General features: G+C 33.0%; 1 protein-coding gene across 1 annotated transcript in view; it reads left to right on the top strand.

Moving 5' to 3' along the window:
• Eys (eyes shut homolog) overlaps positions 1 to 12,110 on the top strand; it is a 1,592,434-nt gene that overhangs the window by 377,698 nt on the left and 1,202,626 nt on the right. Inside the window, 1 exon segment of the mRNA XM_046432606.1 lies at positions 5,112 to 5,233. Coding sequence (XP_046288562.1) covers positions 5,112 to 5,233 — 122 coding nt within the window.

The raw sequence follows: 12,110 nt of genomic DNA, 5'->3' as shown, positions 1-12,110 counted from the left end.
TTGTGGTTCCCCCCCCCCCGCTTTTTTTTTGCTTGTCACATTTGGAAGTCAAAGATCTGAGGGTCTATTATATTTCATACAGTTTTTTATTCTTTTTTATGGACACTATATCCTGTTGATTCCTTTACACACTGTTGATGTCTTCAGCAACCTTTAGGTGTTCTTTTATATCTTTTTTTTCTTTTGGTCACAGTTGGGAAAATTATAAGGATCCTTAAGTTTTTAAATTTCTCAAACTACCTTTGTTTTTATAAACTTTGAGATCTTAAATCACTTACTCTCATACTGTATATTATCCCCTCATCTCTGTAGTTGGCAAATTACTTAGAAAACCCAAGACGTTTAAAGATTTAATTTTAACTGGGCTTTTGTCACTAGCCATTCATGGGTTGCATGTATGTCATTGCTCATGGAAGCCTAGTGGATAGAGACATCTGATGTCTGGGAATAACCAGTGGACATTTCCTCTGGTCAGTTGCCCAGGGACAATGTGAATCTCTTTCCTGTTCTGCAGTGGCTTACACAGCACCTGAGATGGGTGTGACCTACCAAGATGTCCATCAACCTGCTGACTGCAAGACATCAGGAAACCAGACTCTGCCCATGAAACCTTATCCGTGCCTTTGATGTACCCCCTTAAATAAACCACTGGAGCCAATTTCCCATTCCAGAATCCATGTGGACTAGATCTATCAGGGGCTTCGCCTTATGTAAATATATTTCTGAGTATCTGTGTTTTATTACTTATTAATTATCTGAGATTGTAAGTTTTAAGGTGGCTTGGATTCCCCTGGGAAGAACGAACCCTACAAAGAGACACTGGCCATCCTTCCTAGCAAAAGACATTGTTTTCTCAAAGTATATAGCCAGTAACTTTTAGATCTCTGTTTATACATATTTGATTTACATTTTCATGAATGAATGCTATTACTGGGATATTTCCCCAGTAGCTGATCTTCTCAATATTTTTAACATGCCTTGAAAACAGACATTTAATAATCATTTTTCTTTAATGGACTAGTTGGTTCTGTTCATGCTTTACATCTGTTTGATAGGGATTCTCTTGGGTCAGCCATCCTGTTTCTTATCTCTAAATATTTGTGTACATTCCAGACAATGGCAATCACTTTATCTAGTTACTTTTCTGATAAAACATAAATCTTAATTTCAGGAATGAGGTGTTTCTATTAAGCTCAAAAGCTTATTCCAGTACTCTTATTTGGTGTTTATTTGTTTTAAGAATAGCAACAAATCCATTAAGCAAAGCTGATAGTGATAACTATCTCTGGGGTACCAGGAAGAAAACACAGAAGCATGAAATCATTAATAATGCACTTTCCTAATTGCAGCATCTTCAGAGAGCACTGTTGAACAAGAGTTGGGGAATAAAAAAAAAAAAAACAGTTATTTTTAAAACTGGTATTTTTAAAAGTACTGTCACTTAACATTGCTTCCTGCTGGTACTTTGTTAGATGAAGCATAGAAATCATAAATAACATTACTTAAATTGTAATGGGGAGAGAGAGAGACAGAGAGAGGGAGAGAATCACAATCACAATGTGGAGGAGAAATAAGTCACTGTACAGTGAGTAAATTGAATGCATTTATGCAGAAATCTGCCAGGCAGATGACAGCATTTGCAGGAATTGGTTCATCAGATAAGCACTGACACTTGGACTCTTTGCTTTCCAGGTTTGCACTGTGAATTTGGGCCTTGTAAGGCTAGCAACCCTTGTGAGAATGGAGCTGCATTTAGCAAGAAAACAGATCTGGAAATATTTCCCCTTAGGTTCCAATGCCAATGTGAGAAAAGCTTTGCAGTTTCACCCTGTGAGATCAGTGTCAATGAATGCAGTTCCAGCACTTACCTGTACAGATACTGCTGTGACAGTGAGTTCACTCAGCCACTGTTGTAATATTTGCAGAGCAATCTAATTTAAAACATGACATAACAATAGGAAGGTCCATATATATGAACATAGCCTCTCTTGAACATCAAAGTCAATGTCAGCAGTACTAGGTACCGCTCTTCTGACTAATTTGTTTACATTCTTGTTCATTGCAATTGTAGAAAATGAAGGATGCAGCTATTATGTTCTGGTTATCAGAATTAACTATTTTTGCAATTTATTTTAAACTGTAGATTATTAAAGGTAGTTATTTATAGTCATGGGAAAGTGTTATTTTTAAATGATATTTAAAATTATTATTTTAGCTCATAGCTCATCTCTCTCTCATGCACACACACACACACATACACATGTGTGCGTGCGCACACACACACAATCACACACTTCTTCCTGATGAAATAATATAAATTCATAGAGGGAAAGAATAAGGAAGAAAAGAAAAATATGTAAGCATATAGAGAAAAAAGAGGAAAAACAAGAGACAGAATATTTAAACACTGATTTTTATGTGGGATGACCTATTTCATTTTTTGTTGAGACTCAGGAAAAACTACATAAAATGACATTGCAGGGGGATGTAACTAAGGGGTATGATAAGGAAAACAGGTGAACTAAGAGTCCACCTTCTTTTGCCTTATCTTACCTCCTTTGAATATGTTTTTACATAATCCTTTGGTCAATGTGTAAATAGTGAAAATAATGTAAAAACTCATTTCAATAGAAGGTCATTTACATAATATTTATAAACAAAACTAATATAAATCCATGACTAAATTTTCTAGTATAAATCAAGAACAAATAGAGTGAGATAATATGCTTAAAATATGTCAATAAAATTGTTATTGATTGTCATAAAGTCATGTAATTAATAAATTGTGTAGGGAAAAAATACCCTTTTATTTCTTTACTTTAAGTACTTAAACAATTATTTTTTGTGACGTCCATTTTTTCCTGTGGATCCAATTTAATAACCCAGGTTTTCTTCTGGTACATTGTTCATTTGTTATCTTTTTAGCCAAAAATGATCAACATTTTTATGTAAAATAAAAACAATTTATTTTTAACAATTTCTGTCTTTCAGATTCTTTGATAATTCAAAGTTACCTCTTTTTTGTTACTTTCCTTTAAAAATAATTTATCACTCATGTATTTAGTTATAAACAACTATGATAAAAGTTAATTTGAGTCTTTTTGTTTGTTATTTACTAATATGCATTAGTGTCCAAACCTGAATTCTAATTATAAACATATTTTAATTATCATTATGATTGATGGTATTTCACAATGTCTTACTGACATATGGCACACAGTTTTAATTTAATTTATTATTATACATAATTCCATCTATAACATACAAAGAAGCATTAATTGGCATTTTTATCACAATGATTTATTTAAAACTACACTTATTTTTTGAATCATTTGCATTAAAAATAAATGCTCCATGAAACTATAAGTAAAACAGAAGTAAATTTTGTCTAAAGGCTACTAATTCTGTGTGTCTCCCTTTTCTCTTGTTATTGGCTGGGCTGCCTTGTTCTTCTTAGAAGCCATAGTTGTACATGCTTACTGAGGCACAGCTACAGAAATCAAGATGCTAATAATGTCTATCACATTCCACCATTATTTCTAACCCCATGCCCCCTCCCTTTGCCTCAAACCTCTCTGCCCTATCTAGAGTTCATCTATTCCTCCCATGCTCCCTCTCCCTATCCCATTATTAATCAGCTTCCTTATATCAAAGGGTTATTAGACATTCAGCATTTGTTTTTTGGGGGGATTAGCTAACTTCACTTAGCATTATCTTCTCTAACTCCATCATTTACTTGCAAATGCCATGATTTTATTCTCTTTTATTGCTGAGGAATATTCCATTGTGTATATATGCCACAATTTTTTTATCGATTCATCTATTGAATGGCATCTAGGTTGGTTCCACAGTTTAGCAATTGTGAATTGTGCTGCTATAAACATTGATGTGGCTGTGTCCCTGTAGTATGCTGTTTTTAAGGACATTAAGAAGGAAACAAAATTATGTTCAGAGAATTTGTACAAACTCAGATTTACATATTTTCAAAAATATAAAGACCAAGATGCTGGTTCACACTAGCAGAGACCAGAAACATAACAAATCCCTATGTGGGATCCTGGTTTGGATCCCGAAACAGAAAAAAGGACACTAATGGAAAAACTGGGGAAATTCAAGAAGTGTTAAAGATTAGCTAATAATATTGTACCAGTATTGATTTCTCTCTTTGGATAACTCTGCTATGTTTATCAAAGATGTTAACATTAGAGGAAACCAGATAAAGAATGTACAAAATTTTCCTATTAAATAAAAGAAGAAGAAGAAGAAAGAAAGAAATCAAGATGCTGCTTAAATTCTGCACATTGCATTGAAAATTCTGTTGCCACCTAGGACCTAAGCATTCAATGAGAGTAATAGCAGGTACATGCAGAGGCAGGGTGGGAATGTAGATACATGGTGAATCCTGGAGATAATGAAGGACCCAGGGACTGTCTACAAGTAACTATAAGTCCATTCTTGCTCCAATGACAATTCATGCTGTCACCATTTCCCTGAAACGTTTCAGATACTGTTTTTTTTTTTCATTGTTAGTGATAATTTAATTATTTAAAAATAGTATACTTACATGTGAAAGCTCTTTTTTTAAACTAAGGGTTAAGTAGATAAATATTAGCTTTCAGACCACTATTTGAAACTTACTTTGCAATTCATTTTCTACCCATAGAACTTTAACAACAAGTTAACTTGTATATTAAACCTAAAACAAACTAGGAAAGTTCATTGATGCAGACATTAACTACTAATTATGTTTTGTGTGCTGCCAAAAAGACTGAGAGTGTGAGAAAAATGGATATTTTATATATATATATATATATATATATATATATATCAAACTGTTATCAAATGTCATTGTAATCTTTCTTATTTCAAATAATTAAAGTTTTTTAAGTCAATAGAACTGAACAAGGTAGCAGTGTAGGAGATACTGTAGATCAGTGTGATAGAATATTAAATATAGAAATGTGTAATAGAGTATTAAAAATAGGAATTCACACTTTATTGGTTTAAAGGTGAAATGCATAGCCGATTATAACATTTTAAGAGTAATTTACATTACTGTATCTGTACTATGATTAAAAGAGTATAAAAGAGTTTTCTCTTCTTTGTTTCAGCGCTTGGTGGCTTTTCCTGCTTATGCAACTCAAGTTATGCTGGACAAAGCTGTGAGTGGGACACTGATGACTGCATCCTGAATGTCTGTGAGCAAAATTCCACCCGCAAAGATCTGCATCTTGTTAGTATCCATTGGTCTTATTAATATATCTTAATGAAGAATAGCATAATTTAACCCCTACAAATTTAACCCCTACAAAAGTAAACTTTTGCTCTATGGTATGTCCACATTTGAATACACCTACACATATTTTTTTAAGGTTAGGAAACAGAAAATCAAACAATATTATTTTTAACTTCACTGTGTTAAAATATTTACTCTATGCCAGTTGGTATACATACTATATGAAAAATAGATTCATAGCTATCAGTGATACTGCATTTGTATAAATTTTCAGAAATTCTTCTAAAAGTGCTATAAGTCTCACAGTCATTTTTTTTTTTTTGCCTAACTTGAGGTACTAAATTCACATACATACATTCACTGTCATTCACTATCTTAACTTTTGCTGTGATTTCCATCATGTATTGAATACTCCATCATTTCCTTCATTCATCTTTACTAGTGCTGTCCCTTCTGTACATATCCATTTGTCATAGCCTTTGTCACAAGCATGTGCCATTCTGCCTTAAATGAACTGTGACACAGTTGGCAAATCAATGGGATCCCCTCAGGCTCCTCATTTCTCAGAAAGCCTGACATAAAACACATCTACTCAAGGTGGACTCACTTATTCACAGGCCTCAGAAAATAAATGACATACAACAAAAGCTAATGCTACAACACTGGTATAGGCTTATACTTTATTCTTTAGCAACAGAACCAATTTCTACAAAAAGACTACAGTAGTTGAAGTTAGAAAGCAAGTCTTTCAAAAACAAATGTTTTCATCAAAATATTTTGACTATCATCAAGGGTCTGACACTGTTTGTTTTTACAACGAGAGGATAATTTGCAGCACTTTTTTTTGTTTCCCACAAGGAAGGCAGATACATAAAAGAATAATTGTAATTAATGTTTGAATATACATTACCAGCACCAGGGATGATCCATAGGTTATTGAGCCACTATACAGGAATGTGTAATTTCCTGTAGCTTCATCTTGATTCATAACAAACGTGTTATCTAAATCAGGTTAATCTAATCCCAGACTCAGGGAATACATTAAGAATGGTCAGGAGATACTACACTGGTCTCTGAGACAAGAGAAGTTCTTTCAAAGAAAAGGTTACCTCACCTGCACATAGGATGTAAGAGGTAGGCGTGTCCTTTTCTAGAACTTGTAGCTTCTGGATTGTATACATCTAGTTGCTGTTTTCAGGCCTCAGATAGATGACTCTGAAGGCAGCAAAGACTCACAATTGAGAAACCCAGACCTATGATCCATTGTTGAATCCCTAAGTGAACTTCCCAGGTGCCATCTCAATATGTGGAACTAATTATAAGAAATCATTATGGCCTCTTGTTTAGAAAGACTAATTTTCTTTTAGTTGTGGGTAAATTATCCAATGTGGAACATTCATGTATGGTTGATTTTTTTTTAATCCTATGGCTTCAGCAGCAACTTCAAAAATAATAGTTTTGTTTTTGTTTTTGTTTTTATTTTAGTAGAAAGAACTTCATACCCCAAAACATAGCATTCCACTTCTAGGCCTGACCACAACTTTTGTGTATGACACTAAACTTGGTCATTTGACAAGTCAGGGGCTGACTTTAGAGGATGAATCATACTAAACCATAGAACATGCAAATATACTATTTTTTTTCCATTATCTACTTTCCAAATTTCCTATAAGAACTTATTCAGACTAACTTTAGCATCAGCTCAAATTCTTGATTACTATTTCTAGAAATTGTTAAAACAAGAATAACAGAGAAAGCAGCAAAGTTAAAAAAAATCAAGTTTCTTAATAAATTTCACCTAGATTATCTATGTGACTAATTAATTAAAACCTATGTTTATACACAAGGGGACTATTGCAAGTATTTAATGCATATGTATATACACACATTATATATCAGTTTCAAGGAAAGAATTGTCATTGGCTTTGTGATATCTTTTCCAAGATCAGTGTTGTGAACACAACAGTTTGTTTTTAAAAAGTTAAGTGATGTTCAAAGTATTTTGTAGCTTGTTGATATTGCATCTGGGGCCCCAAGACTACCCTCACATTTGATAATTCCCAAGAAAGACTAAGAACAGTTGTTTTACTCTTTGATAGTGTTTATTACAATGCAAATTTATAGGTTAAAAACAGAAAAGGGAAATGACACACAAGATCAAGTCTAGGAAAAACCTGGGATGTACATCCCACATGTTCAACTCTTAAAGATACGTGGACAGTGTTTAAACATCAGAAACAACTCGGAACAACGTGTATGGAGTGTTGCCAACCGGGGAAGCTCATGTATGGCTTGGTGTTCAGAGTTTCTATTGTGGGTCACTCACAAAAGCATGGAGGTCCTACATCATTGAGTTTCTCTGACTGGTTTCCCACTCCTGTAGTGATCAAGGTGACATAGCATTGACCTACAGCCCCAGACATGCAAAAAATAAATACATATATAGAGGAAAGAAAGACTTCCAGCATTAATTACATGATTAGCATGATCTAGTTTGCATAATTGAAGGTATCAAGTTTCAAAGATATCATTATCAGTCATGATATTCAATGGCTCTTATGTGCCAGTCCTTTCTTCAGAATATTCAAGGTTGGAGTACCCAAGTTTGCTCAGTTAACTTTGTTACTCAGATATTTGGGTAAATATTGAATTTTGGTATTATGACAAATGGTACACAATTAGAAAAACAACATATTCTATAATAATACACTGAAACAAAAAAAAATTATCCCCAAGACATTCTGTCAAAGAGAATGGGCTAAAATAAAACTCACACTTTTGAAATAAAGCTTGAACTAGACATTATAAATATATGAAATAGAGTAAGGTTCAACTTGAATTTACATTTTCTTGTTTTCACTAACTCATTGGTGAAAAAATAAACTATGAAATGCTGAATGTTTTGTGATGGAAGATAAAATTAGAAAGATATAGAGTAGGATTTTTCTAAAGAATTTGTAATAATCCTTAAACACAGAAAGATGACTTTATTTCATCTACAAGGCATTCATTCACATTTGGCAAGAGTCAGCAGCCTGTCTGTTGCAGGGCAGGACCCTAGACCAGCCCAGGCACTCCCAATCACAGGAAGCTTGCTGCTTCTTTAAGCTTGGTGTATGTGTAGCTTTAAATTAACCTTTTCACACATGCCACATTATCTTCTGATTATATGGGAGCACCATGATGTTGAATTTAGAATATAAAGCAGAAAATCAGGAGACTTTCAAAGCACAGTGAGAGGTTCTCCATAACAATGGGCCAGTTTTCTTCTTTTCCTTTTTTTTATGGCTCAGTGAACCTAAATAAACAATGAGACTGAGAAAAGAATGTTGAATGTTTATCAAAAATAAGATACAAATGTTAAAAACAGGTATCCTGAGACTTAGCCCCTCCTGTAACTGTCATAGGCATATTTGAAAGTAACTATTTCTTTGTGGTTGTTTAAATATGTATGATAAAATTAGTCTAGTATTTTCCTCTCATTTTATTTTCAGTTTCCTCTGTATCCTACATGAATAATGAATGATTAATTTTAATAACAGCAGGAGAAACAAAAATAGTGCAATAGAACTAATATGTGGAAAGAACAGAGTTTTTATTCATATACAACTATATGAACACTCAGACATATGATACACTACAGATTTACATTTTCTCCTGTGTAGCCAAAACAAACTGAGTGTTCTAGTAATAAATAAATAACTATTTTTTTTTTTACCTTTGCCAACTACATGGTTGGAAAATTCATGTTAGTCCTTTGAGAGTTAGCTGTTTTCTCCTGTTGAGATTATAAATGCGGGGGTTGGATCAAGTGGCTGCTATTAAAATGCCTATTGTGCCACCTCTTGTCCCTTTTAAAGATAGGTTAATCTGCTAAATGATTCTAATCCTTGCATGCCATATGTGATGCCCTGGACCTTTTCTATTCTCTCCCCGAAAGCACATAATGCTTAGCTAGTTAGGAGGCAGGTCCTAATGCTTCTACAATATGTCCAATTGCACTATCTGAAACCTCCAGATTCTGCACTGTCTTTAGGATTACAAATCTCCCATCAGCGCACAATCCACTGCTCACTGTCACATTCTTCAACCTTCATTTCTTTCATGCCCTCCCTCTCCGTAAAGATTTGCTTAATCTGATTTGATGGAAACGAACACAGAGGTTCCTACTCAGTGTCAGAGCTTGGTAATGCCTGAATTCTTAAAACTCAAAGAATTGTTTCAACAATGTCCTGATGGAGAAAAGAAAAGAAATAATTTCTACAACAACAACAAAGACAATGGTAAATTAGATTATTCACAATTTACCTGTTACATAGGAAGGTGGCAAAATTTTCCAGCCTTAAATATCTTAGATCATAAATATAACCTTTGTATTGACTGTGTTATGTCTTAATATTGCATTTAAGCCATGGGTTTTATGGAATTTTGCCTAAAATGTCAAACCTGATAGAATTAGTTTTTCTATACTCATTGTTTAACATGTTTGTGTTAAACTTCTTTTAAGAGTAACTTAAAAGGGTACAGAGAGAATTTGGAAATTGTCTGACTTTGACATGAATTTGCTCTGTTTTACTGCAATTCACTTAACTTATTTGAGCCATAATATATATATATATATATATATATAGAGAGAGAGAGAGAGTAATATTTATTCAAGTTCACTACATATAGTTTTATTTTATTGATTTAAGGACTATATAGCTTTGCATTTTACTTTCATATCATTATATATGTGTATTCACACACATATACAAGATATTGCCAATTACAGGCATTTAAGTATGGGCAGTACCAACTGTATCAGTTTCTTCAATAAAACTTAAGAATTGGAATAAATTGTTTTTAAGTAGGGCATTGTCTTTGAAAATACACATACTTAAAGAAGGCTGGGCATGAAATCCAGTAGTTAGGGTGCATGCTTAGGCTATACAAAGATGTGTAAGGCCTGGGTTGAATCGCCAGCATCCAGAGAGAGAGAGAGAGAGAGAGAGAGAGATAAGGAAGGAAGGAAATGAAACACCAAAGTTATAAATAAATCCACACTAAACAAAAATTGCAACATTAGAGCATGCATATGGGCCCAAACACCTGGAAAATTTATGCCTTGTGATTTTGGTGTGTACTTCTGAGATTCACTGGACAATGTATTTAGATGGCATTTCCTAGCTTTAAAATTCCATACTATTAAGGCTGGGACATAAGGACATTCGTGTATACTGATAACTGATCATGATATTACAAAACTCCTAAAATAGAAAAAAAAGAGAGAATTATCTGAAAGATCAAGAGATTTAGCCTCTCCTTTAGCTTCATATTTCATATCATCTTCCTTTTATAATACTGTTCTTTCTTTTTTTTTATTTGCCATCTGTTTCAGTATTGTTTTTAAGACAAAGGGTATAAATTCTAAACATTGCATTACATTCATATGGTGACTAAACAATATATTGCTTTCCATTCACTGTTGTAATAACTTAGTGAACTGTCATCCTCCCTGTATATTGACATTTGCTAATCTGAAAATCAGTGCATGAAATTATAGCTTCTTTTAGAGACTGGCTATAATGTTTGAAATCATTTTAGGAGTATTAAAAATAATCAATAATTGATTGATTTTAATTATATCCCAAATGTTCAGTTAAGACTGTTGATTAAATTGAGTAGTTGAAACATCTCTAGCAGTGAATACATAGCCAAAACTTTAATCTAAATCTTGATGTGTAAGCTGAAAACCAATCTCATAGTTAAAAGAGGCACTGCAGTGACTGGGTCACACAAAACAAGGTTCTTTGGTCCTGGCCATTCTAAATACCGTAATTTGTTTATACAGTCTTCAGATTTGCCTATAATTTAATGCTCAGAGTTCAATTTTTATTATATAGATCCTAAGTTTAAGAATATACTGAGAAAATTTAGTGTTGCATTTATTCCTATGATTCTACCCTTTCTACAATAGAGTATGGAATTGTTTTTCCTGTACAGACCATGACTAACACAGAATTTTAGTTCTTTCATCTCATGATCTACACATTTTTTTTTCAATACATTCCTGTCAATTGTCAATTTTAATTATGTTTATTATGCCTGTCTGAAGCATCCCCATTTCTTTCCCTCAAATCTGTTCTTTGGAATCTATGTTTGCTCTGAAATGAATAATCAAAATTCGGGGGATTACATACAATGTAGAAGTAAACAGAACCTAAGAAAAGATGTGTTGATCCAACTGAATAAACAAATAAATGAACATTAATGCTTTGAACTTTTGAAATCTATTTTGGAAGCTCAGACATATTTTTCTTTCTTTCTTATTTCAAGATTCATTACAGAAAAGAGAGGTTTACAGATGGTTGAATTTTGAGGCTTAAGATATCCATGGAGCAGTATTGAATTTCATAAATATTGTGTGAGAACATAACAGATCAGTGAGAGGAATTTTACATTTTCAGTCTCTCTAATAAAAATGGACAGTTCCTAGAAATTGTCTAGTTTAAAAAAATGATTTAGAAGAAACTGAACACAATTTTTATCGCTAATATTATTCAAAGAGCATAAATAAGTGAATTTGTTCATTTTCAAAGAATTATGGAACCAATTAAGCTTAAGTTCATTTCAAAATAAACATTGTACTTTTGTATTATTTGAATAACTATAATTGTGACTCCTCTCTGGAAAACTTATTTCTGAGAAATCAGTGGGGGATTACAGTCCACAGTAGCTGTTTTTTTTTTGTTTTGTTTTGTTTTCCTAGTAAACGTTCTTTCTGCCATTTAGATGTATGCTATTTTTCAGTCTTTATAAATTGTTGCCCCAAACTAATGTTCTGTGGGCATTGTGTGTTCACATATTATTTTTAGGAAAATCAGAAAGGAAT

This window comes from Marmota monax, unplaced genomic scaffold, assembly GCF_021218885.2.
Source record: "Marmota monax isolate L192 unplaced genomic scaffold, Marmota_monax_Labrador192_F-V1.1 WCK01_AAM20220418_F8-fsc00116, whole genome shotgun sequence".
Classification (NCBI taxonomy): domain Eukaryota; kingdom Metazoa; phylum Chordata; class Mammalia; order Rodentia; family Sciuridae; genus Marmota; species Marmota monax.
The sequence above is the reverse complement of the archived record's forward strand: the minus strand, read 5'-3'. Positions and strand labels throughout refer to the sequence as shown.